The 20807-nt window shown below is 42.2% G+C and overlaps 1 protein-coding gene across 6 annotated transcripts in view; it reads left to right on the top strand.

The window, feature by feature from the left end:
* The window catches only part of UBN2 (ubinuclein 2), a 236664-nt gene that overhangs the window by 24285 nt on the left and 191572 nt on the right, over positions 1–20807 (top strand). For 3 of the 6 annotated variants that reach the window (XM_073572985.1, XM_073572984.1, XM_073572987.1), the window contains exons 3-5: positions 8100–8201; positions 14078–14215; positions 17426–17535. In XM_073572985.1, the coding sequence (XP_073429086.1) occupies positions 8100–8201; positions 14078–14215; positions 17426–17535 (350 nt within the window). Of the gene's footprint in view, positions 1–7172; positions 7245–8099; positions 8202–14077; positions 14216–17425; positions 17536–20807 lie in introns of all 6 variants that reach the window. The other 3 variants (XM_073572986.1, XM_073572989.1, XM_073572988.1) reach the window with 2 other exon arrangements.

The following is a 20807-nucleotide window of genomic DNA, read 5'->3' as shown; positions in this document are numbered from 1 at the left end:
ACAGCTATATATTTTTTTTGTTTTGCACTTATCCAGATTACAAGCAAATCTGGAAGCATAATTTTCTTTTCCATCTTGAACAATAAACCTAATATCCCCTTCCTGATATTGTCCATAATGGTGTGTCCATCGTCGGATCCCTATCTTTAATACTATAGTGTTGTAGTATATAATAGAACAATCGTCGGTTCATATCCCCTATGGGGATTAAGAAATAAAGTTAAAAAATGCAAACAATAAAGTAAAAATCTTCAAATTAGCCCCCTTTTCCCTCGTTAAAAATAAATATGAACAATACACTTGTGATAATGCTGTGTCCTTAGAAGTCCCATCTATCAAAATAGAAAATTAATCCATAAAGAGAAGAAAATTAAAACGCCAGAATTGTTTTTTTTACATATGCGACAAGATCACAAAAAATGCAACAGGAAGTGTTCAAAGCATCAGATCCAAGCCAAAAATAGTATCAATAACAAGGTCAGCTTTCCATGCAAAAAACAAGCCCTTGTACAGTTAGTTACTGAAAATTGAAACCGTTATCGCTCTCAGAAATTGGCAACACAAGCACAATTTATACACCTTGTACAAATTTCTAAATTTTGTTTCAAAACTGCATGTTTGGTATCGCCATAATCGTATTGGCATGGAGAATCACTTTGCAAGGTCATTGTTTTTATGGCTTTCATTGTGTGGGGAAAAAAAGTCCAAAAAATAATTGCTGAATTGTGTGGGGTTTTTTCCAGAAAATTTGTCATTTTTGGAGAATGGTGTGATATGTATGGGGGCACTGTCCGAACACAGGAGTGCTCTCCCAAGTGAGCACTCCTATGTATGGGAGTATCGACTGAATAATCAGCAGAAGCATCGTTTGGATGACACCCTTCTGATGTATGGCCAGTCTAAAGAAGAAGGGAAAAAAAAAGCAGCTATTCATTAGTTTCATTGAGATCTGAAATCTTTTAAGCCCTTTTTTATGGACCTTTTAGGGTGAAAAAAAAAATCACTTGGGTTTTTCAACCCTAGTTCTAAAAATGTAATGTTTTCATCAAATTTAAAATTAACATTATTACATGGACAATGTAATGCTTAATATATCTTGAAGCTGAAAAAAGGCATGAGGAGACAATCACATGGTTAAAGGGACTCTGTATGCAGAGAATGACTGTTCATACAAAGTACCGCTTCTTGGTGCCTCATGGTGAAGCCAGACTTTTAATTACTGGTGTTGAGAGAATGTGCTCAGATAAGGTGTTATATGAGCACTCTTGTGTGCTTAGAGTTTCTTCAGCTTGCTAGAATAATATGTTTGAAACGCCGTGACTGCATGTCTCGCGGCTGTCCTGTTGGTTAGGCAATCCCAGCATGTGTTGTGGCTGTCGCACATCCGCGAGACATGCAGCCGCGACATCTCGAACATATAATTTGAGCACATTGAAGATACTCTGTTAGTTCACGAGCATTCTCAGACGACACCTTACCCGAGCAAATTCGTTCATCACTATTAATTACACCTTACCACCTACTTGTTTTCCATCAATTTACCTGACTTTTCTTTAGCTCTATAAAGCCAAAGCTGTCAGAGAAGAATGGAGTTTGAAAAACAAGTAGGCTTATTTAAAGGGAACCTTTCACCAGGTTTGGCCGATATAAGATGCGGCCACTGCTTTCAGGGATTATCTCCAGCATTCTATAATGCTGTAGTTAAGCCCCTGATTCGACCTGAAAGATATGAGAAACAAGTTTTATTATACTCACCCGAGGGGGCGGTTCGGTCTGATGGGTGTCAGTTCCGAGTCTGGTGACTCCCCTTCTTATGATCGCCGACCTCCTGCTTGCTTCACAGGCTCCCTGACATCGCGCTCCTGCGCAGGCGTACTTTATCTGCCCTGTTAAGGGCAGAGTAAATTCCCGCAGTGTGCAGACACTGGGCTTCCCTGACCTTTCCTGGCATCTGTGTACTGCAGTACTTTGCTCTGCCCTCAACAGTGCAGAGAAGTATGCCTGCGCAGGTGCGCGATGCCGGGGAGCCATGAAGCAAGCAGGAGGGTGGCATTGCCGGACCTGAGACGCATCGGACCGGACTGGCCCGCAGGTGAGTGTAATAAAGCTTATTTTTCTCATCTTTCAGGTCGGATTGGGTGCTTCTCTACAGAATTTTAGAATGCTGCATATCAGCCCTAAAAAGTGGTGGCCGTATATTATATCGGCCAAACCTAGTGACAGGTTCACTTTAAAGGTTTGGCCATGCCATAATGCAGAGAGTGCCTGTACTTTGTTTGAACAGCACTGAAGGTGGCAAAACCATGAAGGAACACACATGTGAACAAGGCATAAAGAAACAAGTGTGAAACAAACCAGAATATGTTAAACCTTATATTCCTCAGTGTACTCTCTCCCCTTTTACTCTGACAACAGCTTTACATCCCCTTGGTATTCCTTCAGGCAGTCATATGGAATGACTTTCTAACAGTCTTGAAGGAGTTGTCCGATGTACTGCGCACTTGTTGGCTGCTTTACCTTCACTCTGCAGTCCAACTTATTCCGAAGCATCTCGGTTTTTGTTACTTCACCGTGTCGGTCACAGCCCGCAGGTATGTTTTGGGTCATTGTCTTATTGCAGCATACAGTTATGACTGCAAGTATTGAGACCCTTGAAATTGTTCCAGAAAACGAAGTATTTCTCCCAGACAATTATTGCAGTTACACGTGCATATTTCCTTTATGTGTATTGGAACAACACAAACAGAGAAAAGAGGCAAATGGAACATAATTACATACACAACCCAAAAATGGCCTGGACAAAATTGTTGGCACCTTTCTAAAATTGTGGGTAAACAACTGTTTCAAGCATGTGATTCTCGTTCAAACTCACCTGGGGCAAATAACAGGTTTGAGCAACATGAAAATCGCTCCTTAAACCAGATAAAAAGTGGAAATATTGACTCCATCTTTGCGTGCCACACTAAGTATGGAGAACAGAAATATGAGAAGAGAACTGTGTGAGGACTTGATAACCAAAATTGTTGAACAATATCAAAATCCCAAGGTTACAAGTTCATCTCCAGAGATCTACCAGTTCATCGCCAGAGATCTTGATGTTCCTTTGTCCATGGTGCGCAACATAATCAAGAAGTTTACAACCCATGGCACTGTAGCTAATCTCCCTGGATATGTATGGCAGAGAAGAATTGTTGAAAAGTTGCAATGCAGGATAGTCCCGTATGGTGGATTACCAGTTCCAATCAAGTTCCAAAGAAATTTAAGCTGTCCTCCAAGCTCAAAAGCATCAGTGTCAGTGCAGACGATCTGTCGACATGTGAATGAAATGAAATGCTATGGCAGGAGACCCAGGAGGTCCCCACTGCTGACAGACAAAAAAAAAAAAAAGCTAGACTGTGGCTTGCGGCTTGCCAAAATGTATTCGAGTAAGCCAAAATCCTTTTGGGAAAGCCTCTTTTGGACATATGACACCAAGATAGAGCTGTTTGGTAAAGCACATCATTCTACTGTTTACTGTAAATGGAGTGAGGGCTACAGAGAAAAGAACACAGTACCCTACTATCAAATATGGTGGTTGTTTTGCTGTCTCAGCTCTGGGTGTCTTGCCTGTGTGCAAGGCATCATGAAATCTGAAGATTACTAAAGGCTTTTGGGTTGCAAGTAGCACAGTGTCAGAAAGCTGGGTTTGCATCATAGGTCCATGGGTCTTCCAGCAGGAGAATGACCCCAAACATACTTCAAGAAACACCCAGAAATGGATGGAAACAAAGCTCTGGAGAGTTCTAGAAGTGTCCAGCAGTGAGTCCAGATCTAAATCCCTTTAGAAAGATCTTAAAATTGTTGTTGGGAGAACGCACCCTTCAAATATGTGAGACCTGGAGCAATTTGCAAATAGAGTGGTCCAAAACTACAGTTGAGGTGTAAGAAGTTTGTTCATGGTTATACTGTAGGCAGCGATTGCAGTTATTTATTCCAAAGGGTGTGCAACCAACTACTAAATTGAGGGGGCCAACAGTTTTGTCCTGGCCATTTTTGGGAGGTTTGTGTGAAATTGTCTAATTTACTTTTTTTTCCTGTGTTGTGTTGTTCCAATACACACAAAGGAAATAAATATGTATAACAAAATGTGTAATTGCACTAATTTTCTTGGAAAAATACCTCATTTCCTGGAACGATTTCAAGGGTGCCAACATTTTCGGCCATGATGTAATTGATGGTCCCAGATAGCTTGCCATGTTGCCATAGAATGCTGTGGTAACTGCTGTAGTAGCCATACTGGTTAAGTATGCCTTGAATTTGGCATAAATCACCAGCAAAGAAACATCACATGTCCCATTCCATGCTTCACAGTGGGCACCACGCATGTAGAAATCATCTGCTCATCAAAACTTTGACTAATCAGAGCACTGTACAGATTTCCACTGATCTGTTGTCCAGTCCTTGTGTTACTTGGCCCAAAATAGTCTCATCTTTTTGTTTGCAGTGCTCAATAATGGCTTCTCTGCAGCAATTCCACTCTAAAGGCCTGTTTCTGTCTCTAGATAGTTGATGTGATGTTGGTTACTCGTCTGTGGGGGCTTTAATCTGAAGTCTTGTCAGTTTGCAGTATCTCTGATGACCATATCCTCTGCAGCAGATATATTTCTTGGTCTTCTATTTCTGAAACGGTCCTCATAAGATTTAGTGTCACCTTTAGAAGTTGATGGTTTTCATGACATCAATTTTAGATACCTTCAAGGTTCTAGACATTTTCTGTTTCTGACTTACTTTAATGATTGAAACAGTGGACTGTTTCTTTTTAGCTAGTTGAGTGTTTTTTGGCATATTCTGTCTTATGATAGTTGTGGAATGTTTCATCAAACAGGTCCGCTTGGACAAAACTGACATTTTTTTTGAGTATATTTAAAATTGTAAGTACACCTCACCAATAATACCGCCATGTTTCGTAAATTTGTCCTTAGTCATTGCATACTTATACATTAATTATTCACTTACTTGGTCATCACATGCAAATTTCAACCAATGCTAAACTAAAAAAACCCAAAACATCTTAATGGTTTATATTGTAATACAACGTATGTATTGTATTTAGTCACATGTGCATCCTGCAACATTCGTTCTGTAGGATGTACACGTGGTCCATTAAAACATAGCAGAAAAATACATTTGTCTGAGGCAATTGGTAATAATGTAAAATTTCTGCATTATCACGTCATTATGCAGAAGTTTGTGCAGGTAGCACCAAAGATCTGTAAAGTGGTTGTCTGGTCTAAAACGATAACCCCCCCAGGGAATTCAATGTGCACTGTGGGGATTCACCTGTTTCTGAGTTGGGAACGGCGGTGATATATGCGAGATGCATACTCTTGGGCAGAACCAGACTAGTGGGCGTGGCCTTGCTCTGTACTCTTGTATAGAGCGAGGCCGCGGCTGTTTAGTTGGCACAGCCTTTTGCTCAATACAAGTGTATGGATTGAGCCTGCACACACTAGTCTGGTTGTTGCTGGGAGTATGCATATCGCATACATCGCCGTCGTTTCCAGCCCAGAAACGGGTGACTCCTCGCAATGCACAGTGTGTACCCTGGGGAATTCATAAGTCTGCAGTCATAGTGACTGCAGACTTAACATTTTAGACCAGATGACCCTTTTAGTCACCGCAATTAAGTGACTTTTTAAATCAATAAGGGGTGGAGACCATGGACAAAAACTGCTAAGTAGACGGTCATGGTTGATATATAACCCTAAAGCAGGAATACAGCAAGGTATTGAATGTTAGGCTAAGTGCACACGTAGCAGAATATTTCTGCTCAAAAACCTCACTCCCTTCCCAGAAACTGTGCCTTTTTTGTCTTCGCGTTTTCCGCGCATTTTCGTCGCGGTTTTTGCGCGTTTTCAAAACGCATTGATCTAGCCAGAAACGCGGAAAAATCTGCAAAATTAATGAGCATGCTGCGTTTTTTACCGCAATGTTTTTTTTTTTTTCGCGGTAAAAACGCATCAATATGCACAAAAAGTGCAAAATGCATAGAAATTAATGGGAAGCTTATTTTTAGCGGTTTTATAGTCAAAACCACTAAAAAAAAAAAAAACCGCTAAAAAAACGCTGTGTGTGAACACAGCCTTAAAGAAGCTGTCCACTACTTGGACAATTTCCTCATACCCCTCTCTTGGCCAACATAAAATAATAAAGCTTATACTGACCTCCCGTGTTGGCGCCAATCCTGTGGTGTCAGCACTGGCTCGTGGTGTCACCGTGACTGCATCACTGTCCCCACCTACTGTCGAATTGATCAGGAAGAGGAAGTCCGAGATCAGCTCTAGCCCTGACTTCCTCTTCATGTTCTATTTGTCCGAAAGCGGGGACAGTTACGCCAGCGCTGAATAGGCACCGACATCACGTGTCACAACACCATATGATAGCACCGGTGAGAACAACTGTCGACACTGCAAGAATAACACTGGCACGAGAGGGGAGTATAGGTTTTATTTTATGGTGGCCAAATGTTTTTAACAAGGGGTTGTCTTAAGTAGTGAAAAACCCCATTTAAACATATGTCATTATTAAAATACACAACTCTGTCCTTGTTAATATAGCTTTGTGTCTTTCTTTTTGCTTTTTTTTTTTTTTTTGCTATTTGTAAATGTTTGGCATTGGGTGAAAATTGCATGTGACCACCAAGTGAATTGCATAAATAAGTGAATAATTTAGATGTATGCAATGATTAAGGACAGACGTCCACATGGACCTGTTTCCTGGAAGCATTTTACCTTTTACAGTTTACAACTGAAAGCACTTCAGTCATCTGAGCACGCTACCCTGTATTACAATGGACAACTGATGTAGGCCAGTGGACAATCTCCTGACTTTCTCTAGTTGTAATAGAGCTCAGCACTGTATGGAGCGGAGTACCAGCACTGCCTCAGTAAAACACACCTGATGATTGCAAACAATTCTGAAGGCCAGTGATTCCACCGAAGAACTCGTGATGAGGCATACATGCTTGTTGGAAGCCATTCCAGATGACAACCTGATGAAGAGAGCATGACAAGGGGGTGTGCATTTGTGATCAGAGTTACAGGCGGGACATCCAAGGAATTGAAGATTTGACATATTCTGGTTTGTTTCACACTGAGTTTGTTTACTCGTGTTTCCATGTGTTCCTTTTGTAGTTTTGCGGACTTCAGTCTGAATCTACAACGTGCACATTCTAATAAGAACAAGAAAGACCATTGCTTGAACAGGTGTGTCCAAACGTCTGTACTGTAAGTTCGTCAAGATTTGCTCCAGAAAATATAAAAATTAGTGTTACAGCAAGACAAAATTAAAACCCTTCTGATTGAATACAATAAATGCTAAGCATACAGTACCAGTGATATTTGCTCTGTGTAGCAGCAATCACAGTAGCTAGTCATGCTCGCTGACTCTTAAATGGGATCTGTCACCCCATTTTAGCCCTATCAGCTGCCGGCACCGCCATCGGGCTTATCTACAGCATGCTGTAGATAAGCCCCTGATATAACCTGAAAGATAAGAAAAAACAGATTATACTCACCACGACGTTTTGTCCGATGGGTGTCGCCGTGCTATCCGGCACCTCCCAACTTCATATGATGATGTCCTCCTTGCTTCTCTCTCAGCTCCTGCACAGGCGTACTTTATCTTCCCTGTTGAGGGCAGAGCAGAGTACTGCAGTGCCCAGGCTCTGGACCTCTCTGACCTTTCCCGGCGCCTGCGCACTGCGATACTTTACTCTGCCCTCAATAGAGCAGAGAAAGTACGCCTGCGCAGAAGCCGAGGGAGAAGCAAGGAGGAGGACATCATCGTATGAAGATGGGAGGCGCCGGACTGGACCGCGACACCCACAACACGGGACCCCGCCCCCCCCGGTGAGTATAATATAACTTGTTTTTCTTATCTTTCAGGTTTCATCAGGGGCTTATCTACAGCATTACAGAATGCTGTAGATAAGCCCCTGATGGCAGTAGCTGCAGCTTATAGTGCTAAAATGGGATGACAGATTCCCTTTAAGCTGTGCTCCTCCTAAAACAGTAACAATTAGAAATTAGAAAAAAATTATTTTTTTTTTTTTTTAACAGGGTGTGAAAAGTCACCGTCATCGAAAGGATCGTATGCAGGATCTGATTGACATGGGTTATGGCTATGACGAGACGGATCCTTTTATTGATAACTCTGAGGCAGTAAGTGTAGTTTTCTCAGTTCTAAAGTTGTTGTAACTGGGAAAAAAATAGATACCCCAGACTAAAAAATAAATTGGCAGGAACCATTGGCGCCCAACAAAAGAGCCAAATAAGAATGCTAGTTGCCAAATTTAAATACATAGGTTAACTCAAGTTTTTTTGAGGTTTTTTTTTTTTTTTTTATTTAAATGCCAGAAATCAAGATATGGATTAAATAACAAATTAACTCAGTGAAACTGCCCACCTCCCTGCTGTTCCTGAAATTCTGCCTCAGTAGTCGTGTTGTCATTGCTGAGTACAGTGTTTGGCTGCAGCGGTTACCTGAGAATTGTCGAAACGATATCATTGCGTGACTTACTGACACACTGACAGTGCTAGAATGAGGAAGGATTTAACAATAATTTTAAAGGGACTCTGTCACCACATTTGACCTATCTATAGATTATAGATTGCTGAGGAGAGTGATCCCTGTGTGTCTCATATCAGCTGTGTTGCTGCTGAGAAATCATCTTTTAGTACTTTATATAAATAACCTTTTCTAGGCTCCGGGGCGGATGGTGTCTGGAAAATAACTCTGCCTCCAGAGCTGATTTTACATGAAGGAGGCGTTCCCAGTGTGATGGCCGCTCTCTGCTCTCCTGATACCTGACACATCTGCAGGTCTGAGAGAGAAGCAGTAAATTGTTTGCAAGAAGACTAATTTCTCCTGTTCTGTTAGTTACATAACTCTGCCTCCAGAGCTGATTTTACATGAAGGGGAGTTACCAGTGAGTTTTATGCAGTCGGTGTCCTCCCCAGAGCCTGGAAGAGGTCATTTATATAAAGTGATAAGATGATTTATCCACAACAACACAGCTGATATGAGACACAGGGATCACTCTCCTCAGCAGTCTATACCATATATACTCGTGTATAAGCCGACCCCCCCCTAATTTTGCCACAAAACCCTGGGAAAACTTATTGACTCGTGTATAAGCCTAGGGTGGAATCCATAGTTTATGCCCCCATATGCTGCTCCATAGTTTATGCCCCCATATGCTGCTCCATATTTTATGCCCCCATATGCTGCTCCATAGTTTATGCCCCCATATGCTGCTCCATAGTTTATGCCCCCATATGCTGCTCCATAGTTTATGCCCCAAATACTGCTCCATAGTTTATGCCCCCAAATGCTGCTCCATAGTTTATGCCCCCATATGCTGCTCCATAGTTTATGCCCCCATACGCTGCTCCATAGTTTATGCCCCCATACGCTGCTCCATAGTTTATGCCCCCATACGCTGCTGCATAGTTTATGCCCCCATAGACTATGCCCCCGTATGCTGCCCCATAGACTATGCCCCCGTATGCTGCCCCATAGACTATGCCCCCGTATGCTGCCCAATAGACTATGGCCCCGTATGATGCAAAAAAAATGCCATACTCTCCACTCCTGGGTCCATCGCTGCTGTCTGCTTCTTGTGTCAGTGACCAGCCAGCAGATGGGCGGCGCGCACTAAACACGTCACAGCGCCCCCTGCTGCCCTAACGTCACTGACACAGGATGCAGCAGAGACAGCGGTGAGCAGCGATGGACCGGGGGACAGGTGAATAACACTATACTCGCCCATCCTGCCGCGGTCTCTGCAGCCTCACTCCCTTCCTGTCTTCAGCGGTCACATGGTACAGCTCATTACACTCATGAATATGTGCATATTCATGAGTGTAATGAGCGGTACCACGTGACCGCTGAAGACAGGAAGGGAGTGAGGCTGCAGAGACCGCGGCAGGACAGGTAAGTATGATCTCTGACTCCCTCTCCCCCACCGACCCCAGGTATATGACCCATGTGTAAGCCAAGAGGGGGACTTTCAGCCCAAGAAAATGGGCTGAAAATTTCGGCTTATACACAAGTATATACTGTAATCTGGCTGCCCATATTAATGGATTTGATAGGTCAAATGTGACAGATTCCCTTTAATGTACATACTTGACTTTCTGGTTATATAAAAATAATCTTTGAAAACCTTTTGTTTTTTTTCTATGTAATTTAGAACCACACCCTATACTCAAATCTGTGTCATAATAAATTACATGTCCACCTCCACAGTGCCTGACCACACCCAATGTAAGGCACAGAACTTTCAAGCTCCTCTTCTTTTATAATGACTTACACATCCAGAATGAGGTCCCCCCCCAAAAAAAAGTGTCATGTGACCTAATATACATATCTAGCCCACTCCATAGTATAATCCCTTTCTGCGTCCCCTCACCACTTCCCATAGTAGGGATAGCCAGTGTCCTATCTCTGACAGTAGTGACATCTGGTGTCTGTGGCCTTCCAATGCCCCCCCAAATACACAGCTGCTTGTCTGCTGATATATACAAAGCCGCAAATGACAATGAAACGTAAACCTTTTTTTTACACCTTTTACAAATGTTTGTCATTGTGGTGACCGTTTTAGTCACGATTTCAAGTGGATATATGTGGAATAGAATTAGTGATTATGGGAATCTACCATGACTGTTAAAGGGTATGTACATCATACAAAAAAGCGAACAGTGTCCAGTTCAAGGTGATGAATACTTGATAAAGACCTACAACAGGTTGAAATGTTGTGATGGCCTAATAAACTTTGGAAATTTATCACTCTGAGTTGGACACTGTTTGCTTTTTCGTATGCTGTTGATCTTCCAAGTTGGTTCCTTGGAATACTGTGCGAGCATCTGGCTTAGTGTACTCTGTCAGCCCCCCTCTTTCTTCTGGATATCATTAAAGGGTATGTGTCATCAAAAATGATCTACTGGTTTAAGGGCATCTGTCAGTAGGATCGACCCTCCTTAGCCGTCAATATGGGCATGAAGGTCATAGAAAGCTGAATAAAATGATACCTTGAATTCTGTGATCTGATGGCAGTCTTAACTTCCTGCTCTATGCCAAAGAAACAAAAGGAATCAAAGGAAAGACCTGCCCACAGGCCACCCCGAAGCACAAACAGTCTGTCTCTCTCTCTGTCTATGATGCGCTTTGGAGTGGCCTGTGGGCAGGTCTTTCCTTGGTTTCTCTGGCTTAGAGCAGAAAGATAAGACACTGCCTACAGTCCCGCACAGGCATCTCATTAACTGAAAACTTCTAACACTGATTACACAAAAACCACGAGATGGATTTATTCACCCCAGGTATCATTTTAATCTGTTTAACCCCTTACTGCCATTGGACTGTGCAATACGTCCAATGGCAGTATCCCCTGCTTTGATGTGGGCTCCAGCCGTGAGCCCGTATCAAAGCCGGGACATGTCAGCTGTTTTGAACAGCTGACATGTGCCTGCAATAGGTGCGGGTGGAATCGCGATCCACCTGCGCCTATTAACTAGTTAAATAGTCAAACTCTGACCGCAGCATTTAACGCGCACTTCTTGTCATCAGGCCGGAAATACACGCATCGCTGACCCCTGTCACGTGATCGGGGGTCATCAGTTTGTCAGCATAACAACCAGAGGTCTCCTTGAGACCTCTATGGTTGTTGATGATGGATTGCTATGAGCGCCACCCTGTGGTCGGCGTTCATAGCAATTCAGTAATTCTGCTACATAGAGGCGATCTGAGCATCGCCTCTATGTAGCAGAGCCGATGAAGCTATGGCAGCTTCTAGCCTCCCATGGAGGCTATTGAAGCATGCCAAAAGTTAAAGAAAAATGTTTGTAAAAATATTAAAAAAAAATAAAACAAGTTCAAATCACACCCCTTTCGCCCCATTCAAAATAAAACAATAAAAAAAAATCATATATACACATATTGGGTATCGCCAAGTTCAGAATTGCCCAATCTATCAATAATAAAGGGATTAACCCGATCGCTAAATGGCGTATTTTTGGTCGCCGTGATATTACATTAAAATGCAATAATGGGTGATCAAAAGAACGTATCTGCACAAAAGTGGTATCATTAAAAACATCAGCTCGGCGTGCAAAAAATAAGCCCTTACCCGACCCCAGATCACGAAAAATAGAGACGCTACGGGTATCGGAAAATTGTGCAATTTTATTTATTTTTTTAAACAAACTTAATGTAATTTTTTTTCACCACTTAGATAAAAAAGAACCTAGACATGTTTGGTGTCTATTAACTCATAATGACCTGGAGAATCATAATGGCAGGTCAGTTTTAGCATTTAGTGGACCTAGCAAAAAGACAAACAAAAAACAAGTGTGAGATTGCACGTTTTTGCAATTTTTTTTTCATTTTCGATTACACGACATGCTAAAACCAATGATGTTGTTCAAAAGTACAGCTCATCCTGCAAAACATAAGCCCTCACATGGCCATATTGACTGAAAAATAAAAAAGTTATGGCTCTGTCATGAAGGGTTGAAAGGGAATCTGTCACCTCATTTTTGCTCTGAGATGCGGCCACCGCATTCTGTAATCTAAAAGATAAGAAAAACGAGTTAAGACCCCGTTACACACATCAATGTCCCAACGATCCGATGTGGATGGGATTACTGGGACATAGTTAGCTGATCGCTGGTGAGCTGTCACATAGACAGACCCACCAGCGATCAGGACCAGTGAGCAAGCTGATATCCAAGGTAAATAGCGGGTATCTAAGAGCCGCGTGGCTCTTAGATACCCGCTGTTTACATTGGAAACCAGCTCCCAGCTTCTCTGATCGTCGGTCTCCCACTGCCACGTGCAGCGATGCGCGCTGGCCTGCGGGAGACCAACGATCAAAAAACGGCCCAGGACGTTCGAGCGCGATCAGCGATACCCGGCGGGGGGCTGGTCGCTGATACATGTCACACACAGCGATATCGTTGGCGAGATCTCTGTGGGGTCACAAAATCGGCGATCTTGCTGTGTGTGACGGGGCCTTTAGATTATAGATTCCCTTTAGCATCGCCAAACTTACAATGCTTGTAGTATATTTAACAAAATCATGCTGACGGGTTCGCTCCAAGTTTTCTGACTTGTTGCTACTGCTAATACATGTTAGGATAGGTTCTTAATGTAGCATGTATTCTGACCACTAGCAACTAGTAAAAAACATGTAATTTATTGCTTGTTATAAAGTATATAAATCATATACACTTGTTATTCAGCCCTTGTACTTTGATCAATAGCTCTGCTGCACAGTATGATTCTCCAACAGCCCCCACAGAGTATGATTTCCCTACAGATCCCCAACACAGTATAATGACCCCCCCCCCCCCCCCCCCACACACACACACACACACACACACCCCGCCTCACACACAGAATGATAGCCCCCCGCACAAATTATGATGTTCCACACAGATATCGTAGAGCAGGTGTGTTGTAGTGACGTCTTTGCGTCTGCTGTCACTCGCACGTGCTGAATGGTGGATGAAGCAGCCAGCAGCCCCTCCTCCACTGTTGTATTCACCGCTATCTATGTTTGCACTTCAGCATTTTTTTTTTAGTGTATCCAAACATGTTTGTGTTGAGGCTGTTTTACAATACTTACATATTCCTGTCTTTTGCGGTTTCCAACCCTGTTTCCTCTCTGCCATCATGTGACCTGATGGCTAATAAATCATCTTTTTGTGTGGACCCGTGGTGACTTTCTCAATGTAAGTTTTAGACACAGAGCAAGACTAGAAGAGCCTCACACACTTGTATACAGAAGGGGATGTCCGGTCCATACAGAAAGACGCTGTGTGCGGATAGGTCAGTCACATGATGCCAGAGTGGCATTGGAAACGAAGTATTGTTAAGAGGTGAATAATACCAAAAAATAACAATGTTGTGCTCCTTTAATACGTTGTTCTTGTATTTGTGTTCAAATTTTAAGTTGACTTTAATTTTAGAATAATTGGTTATCTCTGAAAAAATGACTTTCTATTTTTTTTTATTTAAATCTTTCTCTCAATTTTAGTATGATGAGTTGGTTCCAGCCTCTTTGACTACAAAATATGGTGGGTTTTACATCAACACTGGAACATTGCAGTTTCGTCAAGCTTCAGATTCAGAAAATGAAGATTTTGTTGAAAATAAAAAGCACAAATCGTCAAAAGTGAGTAAATAGTAAATAACTTTTTTGTTTTATTTAAAGATTGTAGAAGAATAAAGGCATAAATTATTCACAACCACAACTGTGCATATCTCAGGGCTGTGGAGTCGGTAAGCCAAACCTGCGACTCCGACTCCTCAATTTCCCTTCCTCCGACTCCACGACTCCGACTCCAACATATATTGCTTATATTTAAGTGAAAAATTTATTGTAGTACAATGTGAACATCAGACATTAAATCATTGTTTTGATACAATAATCAAGACATTTAGATAGAACATAATATATATTTACTGGAATACAACTTTAGAACACAAAAAACTGTAATAAATTGTAAATATGTAATACGCTATGTAATATCGATTACATATACTGTATATCACTATGTAATAAACTATGTAAGTGGCAAAAAACAGTTTTCAACAAAAACATACTAAATAGCATTTGTGCAGTCTATGAATTTGTTCTAAGAAATAGAATTGCCTCCATCAGATCCTCCTTCATAGATGACCTAAAATCTGACCTAATAATTTAGAGGCCAGAGAAAAACCTCTCTACAGTAACTTGGGTTGGAGGCAATGCCGTAACCACATGGGCAACATCTCTAACAATTTCCAAGTATAAAGGAATTGCCTCACGCACAGTCAGTTTTGATGAACGGTTGAATTTTTCTTTGAGAGCAAGTGAAACTTTTTGCTGAAATATGGTCAATCTGCTTGCTATAGGAGACGGAGTGAAATCTTTTTCCTTGCAGCAATGCTTTGCCTGCTCCATATCATCCAAATACTTGTCAAAGTCAAACTCCTCATCTGATGAGGATGAAGATATGGCAGCAGTAGCACTGTCAGGACCCACGTCCTCTTGCGCCTGGCAATCCTCCTGTAGGCCTCTCATCCTAACTGCTACCTCAGTCAGAGCTTCTTTTCCTTTAGTAAGCTGCTGATCATCAAGCAATATACGATGACTTGGGTCCACATAAACAGCTGCCAGAAAATTTTTATTTTCCAATAGCTGTGTCTCTCTCCGTTTCATTGAAGCAGAAATGCCATCTGCGATTAAATCTCCTCTTTGGGACAGGCAAAATAGCAAGTTCTTCCACTCCCTTATGAAAATGCCAGGAGTTAAATCCTCAGCTTGTAATTTTTTAGTTACAGTAAATAGGTGATTAAGCAATTCCTTCAATTCAACCACCTGTGTCCATTGACCTTCATTTAGGGTTACCTGAGGGTTCGCCATATCTATAAGAAACGGTTTTAGCCAGGATCAAAACTGGGGGAGGGGGCAGAACCTCATACTGTTACGCAGAATCTCATACTGCACACCTCAGCTGCTGCAGAACCTTATACTGTACACCCCTACAATTGAAAATAAAGCCTGCACCTTAAGATGTGGTGAATGCAGTCTATTTATTCCAACTATCAATTATAATAATAATAATCTTTATATAGCGCCAACATATTCCGCAGCGCTTTACAGTTTAACCATGATGTTGATATGTTACTTAAGACGAGCAATGCCTGTCCTGGGCGTCCTTTTGGGAAGCTATAAGGTGTACCTGACTGGTGCTAAAAAAAAAAAAAAAAATGTTAGTCTGTGTGCTACCCGGCTTTCATTCTTTTTGGTACAGATAAGATATGGATAGACAGTTATGGATAAATGGATAGAGCAGATTTCTAATCTGCTTTTGCTATTGAAAACAATATCTATGAGCTCAAAACCCTTTCCGGTGATGCGGATTTTTAAAAAGCTGATCTGCTTTAGCAGCTGAAAAACGCAGCAAAAACGCTGTGTATGAATGTAGCCTTAGATAAGGAATAGAACAGCCATTTATAGGACATTTCATAATTTTCCCAAATTCCTATGAGAAAATAGGAAAAACATTCTGCGTTGAGCTACTGTACCCAATTTATTATATATTTTAGGAGTCGGTCCATTTTATTCTGACTCCGACTCCACCAAAATGAGCTCCGACTCCACGACTCCGACTCCACAGCCCTGGCATATCTTATGCTGCTAAGAAAGCAAATGCTATGTATTTAGAACAGTCGAGTTGAACTACCCCAAATGGGGTCAGCAAAATATAAGCAAGGTGCAAACTGGAAAAGTGTATAGGTTGAGGAGGTGCAAGCTCACTTCAGTCCGAGTACATGGTGTTTAGAAGAGCGAATACGTATGTGATGAGCTCCGGCATTACTACCTTTTCTATAGTCCATAATATGTATTCAGGGGCACCTAGCCATCATCCTCAAATTTTAAGAAAATAGTCTGGGCTTTCTCTTGCTGCATAACTTATACATAAGTAAAATGATTCACTTTGCAAATGTTTCTTTTTTTTAGATTGTTTCCAATTTCATAATAAAACTTTTTTTTTTTTTACCTGATATAGCAATATTTTATAAAAGATGTAAGCAGCAACACTTAAAGCACCACTCCAGTGTTTTTTTTTTCCTCTTTTTTTTTATTGCAGTGTTGGAGTGGTGCTTCTAATCCAAGTTCCTTGCCCCTAGTCTTACCAGCCGCCATCTACATCTCTCCCTGGCATTGTTCCTGTCAGTCTCTGGTAGTTTGTGACCTGCTGGATCGCTCCAGTGGTTGCTAGGTGACTGGAAGTCACTACCTGGTGCTTGTCTAAGTGAGACACAGAACAAGACTCTCTTAGGCTTATATGGAGACCTTGTGACTGCTACCTTTGACTTCCGGTCACTCAGAAATTACCGTGGCAAGATGGAGCCGTGGGACCAAAGCTTTACTGTGACGAGCTGAAGACAACGGCTGGAAAGAATGATTAGGGTCAGGGAATTTTAGTTTAGTAACACCACTCTCGCAAAAAACCCTACTGGAATGGTGCTTTATATGTAGCTCATCCACCAATGCAAACAGACCTTAGAATGAATGATTCTTGGAGCACCTACATGGGTATTCATAAGTTCTGGAATATCCCTCCAAAAATTTTTGTAGTATCCCACTCTAAAGGGCTGACAGTTTTAAACGAAACACTCTCAATCGACCATTTTTATTACTAGAAGCCAGCCTCTTCACAAAACCTCTTCTTACAGCATCTGGTACTATTAATATTGTACCTCAGTTCTGTGGTTTGTACAGGTTACAATGTGAACGTCAATTGATCTCAGTGGCCTTTCTGGTCTTACTTTTTGCACGTGCTCCCCATTAGGCGGTTGGGCATTTCTAGTTGATCGCTTTTGTTATCTTTAGGTATCTAAGTTGAAAGACGATGATCGGTCGCTTAAGAAACGTAAAAGGAAAGAAGATCCAGGGGAGAAGGAGAAGCCATCAAGAAAACTGAAAGTCGCTAAATCAGTGGGGTAAAGTGAAGCCACTATTTTCACATCACATTCTGTCCATGTAATGGTTTATATGCTGGCTTGGAGAGAGGAAAAGGCCTTTATGTAGCATCATTCAGCTCATGTAGCTTGTGCATTGCAGTGAATACATTCAAATTGTGCTGCATGTAGCATATGATTCCTTAACATTCACACAGCCATTTTAAAGGGTCGGTCTTCTGTTTGGTACTTATGTACTGAATCTGCAGCAGAAGCCATTAGTCTGTGTGGGAAATGCTTTATGGAAACTAACACATTAAAAAGAGAACCTATCTTCTACTGGAAAACTTCATGACCTAAAAGGAGAGCAAAATGTATTCAGTATATTTAATTAGGAAAACTGCAAAATCTAATTTTCTAATATTGCCTGTAACTGTTAAGAGAAGCTGACGTTAGAGCTCTCTGACTGTATGAGCACTACGGCATTCAGCTGCTGTACAGTATAAGTGGCTGGGTAATATACTATACAAAAAAGTTGCACTCTATCGTGCTAAATCATGTCAATGTGAAATATATGAATAGCTATACGGCTTCTGAATACTAGAAAAAAAGTGAGGAGCTTTGCACCCAATTTGGTAAAGTTATGTCTGCCCATCAACCAATGTCAAGGTGGTCTCAGAAAAATAACTTGGCCAAATTTCATATTTCACATTGACATGCTTAAGCACGATAGAGTGCAACTTTTTTGTATATTATACATGGAGGTAGCTGCTCCTAAGTTATCACCTAGTCACACTAGCTTGGATGTGCCAGTCAGTTTTTTGTTATTTATTTGTATAGTGGCTGGGGTCACACATGTGGCTTTCAGCTGTTGGCTGCTCTGGAAACTGTAATGCACTACAGGAATGTCATAGCAGAACTTGATACTAATCAAAAACTTGTAGTATAGAATCGTAGAGTTGGAAGGGACCTCCTGGGCCATCTGGTCCAACCCCCTGCTCAAAGCAGGATTCGCTAAGTTTACATGAGTAAAAGCCATATTTGCTAGGCCATATATTTATTCATCTTCACTTTTACATTAAAGGGGTACTATGGGAATAGAAAAAATGGGTAGTTTAAGTGTGAGCAATCTTTTCTTTCCTAGGCATACCTTTCATCTCTAGTATTAGGGCAGATAGGGTGGACAGCAGTGTGAGCAGTCTTTTCTTACCTTAGCATACCTGTTATCTCTAGTATTGGAGCAGATAGGGTGGGCAGGAATGTGAGCAGTCTTTTCTTAAAGGGAAGGTGCCGCAATTTTATATAATTTGCAAAAAAATAGTAAGTTACAAAACATGTTGTTTCAGCAAATGTACTAACCAGGATTTATGGTTTGTTTGTAATAATGTTTTCATGTAGCCACTGGGCGCTGACATCTTGATTTCCAGATCTGTGGAGGACTCATACAGTCTGCAGATATGGCCGTCCCTGGACATAGAAGACTGCGGTCGGCTTCCGACCGCACATTGCAGCCTCAGTAGCAGGGAACTGGGCACGCCCCGTGGGCTGCACCATTCACTGCTGTAGGTGTGGCTGGGCGCCATTTTACTGTAGCCCAGTGCTATCTGCTGAGCTCCACTTACCCTCTATCACAGGACCACTTGTGGCATAACAGGTCCTGTGTTGTGAGGAGAGGCTGTAGATATGGAGAAGGTGGTCAGCAGAGGAGAGAAGCGCTCACTGGAGCCGGAGGATGGAGAGTGGTGAGTGCGGGTGACTTTCATCTATGCTCCTCTGTACTGCTTACTCCAGGCTCAGCCCTGTGCTTCCTGCTCCAGCGTCCTCCTGCTCTGTCTCCGCCTCCTCACACACAGCCCCAGTGATCTCCGGTAATCTGACACCTTTGCTTTTATGGCTGTCTGAGGAGGACAGTGACTTATACAGCCCATAGTCTTGTGTATAATTGGGGGGGCTGGAAGTTTCACCAGTGTGGGCATATCTGTAATACTGTCTGCTGAGCCGTGTATCTAATCCTCTTCTGTGTGATACTGCCTGCTGAGCCGTGTATCTAACCCTATCCTGTGTGATACTGCCTGCTGAGCTGTGTATCTAATCCTATCCTGTGTGATACTGACTGCTGAGCTGTGTATCTAATCCTCTCCTGTGTGATACTGACTGCTGAGCTGTGTATCTAATCCTATCCTGTGTGATACTGCCTGCTGAGCCGTGTATCTAATCCTCTCCTGTGTGATACTGACTGCTCAGCCGTGTATCTAATCCTATCATGTGTGATACTGACTGCTGAGCTGTGTATCTAATCCTATCCTGTGTGATACTGACTGCTGAGCTGTGTATCTAATCCTATCCTGTGTGATACTGCCTGCTGAGCCGTGTATCTAATCCTCCTGTGTGATACTGACTGCTGAGCTGTGTATCTAATCCTCTCCTGTGTGACGCTGACTGCTGAGCTCTGTATCTAATCCTCTCCTGTGTGACACTGTCTGCTGAGCTGTGTATCTAATCCTCTCCTGTGTGATACTGACTGCTGAGCTGTGTATCTAATCCTCTCCTGTGTGATGCTGACTGCTGAGCCGTGTATCTAATCCTCTCCTGTGTGATGCTGCCTGCTGAGCCGTGTATCTAATCCTATCCTGTGTGATACTGCTCTCCTGAAATACTCTGTGCTGTTGTCACTCTGCTCCCAGAATCCTTGCTGCCTGCCATCCTCGGTGACCGAAGACCCCATTCCTCTCCTCAGATCCCGTCCTGGCGATGTGTGAAACCGAGGGGACAGGGGCCTGATGTATGGTGGAAGGAGCAGGGCGACAGCAGCACAGAGTATTTCAGGAGAGCAGTGTGCTGGTCTGTGGGGGGGCGCCCTGTTCGGTGCCAGGGATTGTACAAAGAGCGCTGTGTTTTATTCACATGGATGGACCGTCTGCTTGTCTGCTCCACAGAAATCCAGGAAACATGTCTGCTGATTGATGGCCTGTTCTGATCCAGACTTTACATGCAAAGACAGTCAGTAACTTTGCAAGCCCCATCAAAATGGCTGCTCACTGTGTCTATAGATGTCATAGGTTTTTGTGCCAGATTTCAGTAGCTGCTCCCCCTAGTGTTAACAAGTGGAAATGCCAAACTTTTTAAAATTATTTTTCATATTTTGCAAAATTAAAAACAAACGATAATATTTTTTAAGAAAATGTAAACATTAATTCTTTACATTTTTTCAATTGCTGAGAAAACATTTTTTGGATGGCACCTTCCCTTTAAGGTACTATCACACTTAGCGATGTACCAGCGATCCCGACCAGCGACATGACGCGGTCAGGATC

Source organism: Dendrobates tinctorius, unplaced genomic scaffold, assembly GCF_039654945.1.
Source record: "Dendrobates tinctorius isolate UK_male_01 unplaced genomic scaffold, ASM3965494v1 ptg000033l, whole genome shotgun sequence".
NCBI lineage: Eukaryota > Metazoa > Chordata > Amphibia > Anura > Dendrobatidae > Dendrobates > Dendrobates tinctorius.
The sequence above is the reverse complement of the archived record's forward strand: the minus strand, read 5'-3'. Positions and strand labels throughout refer to the sequence as shown.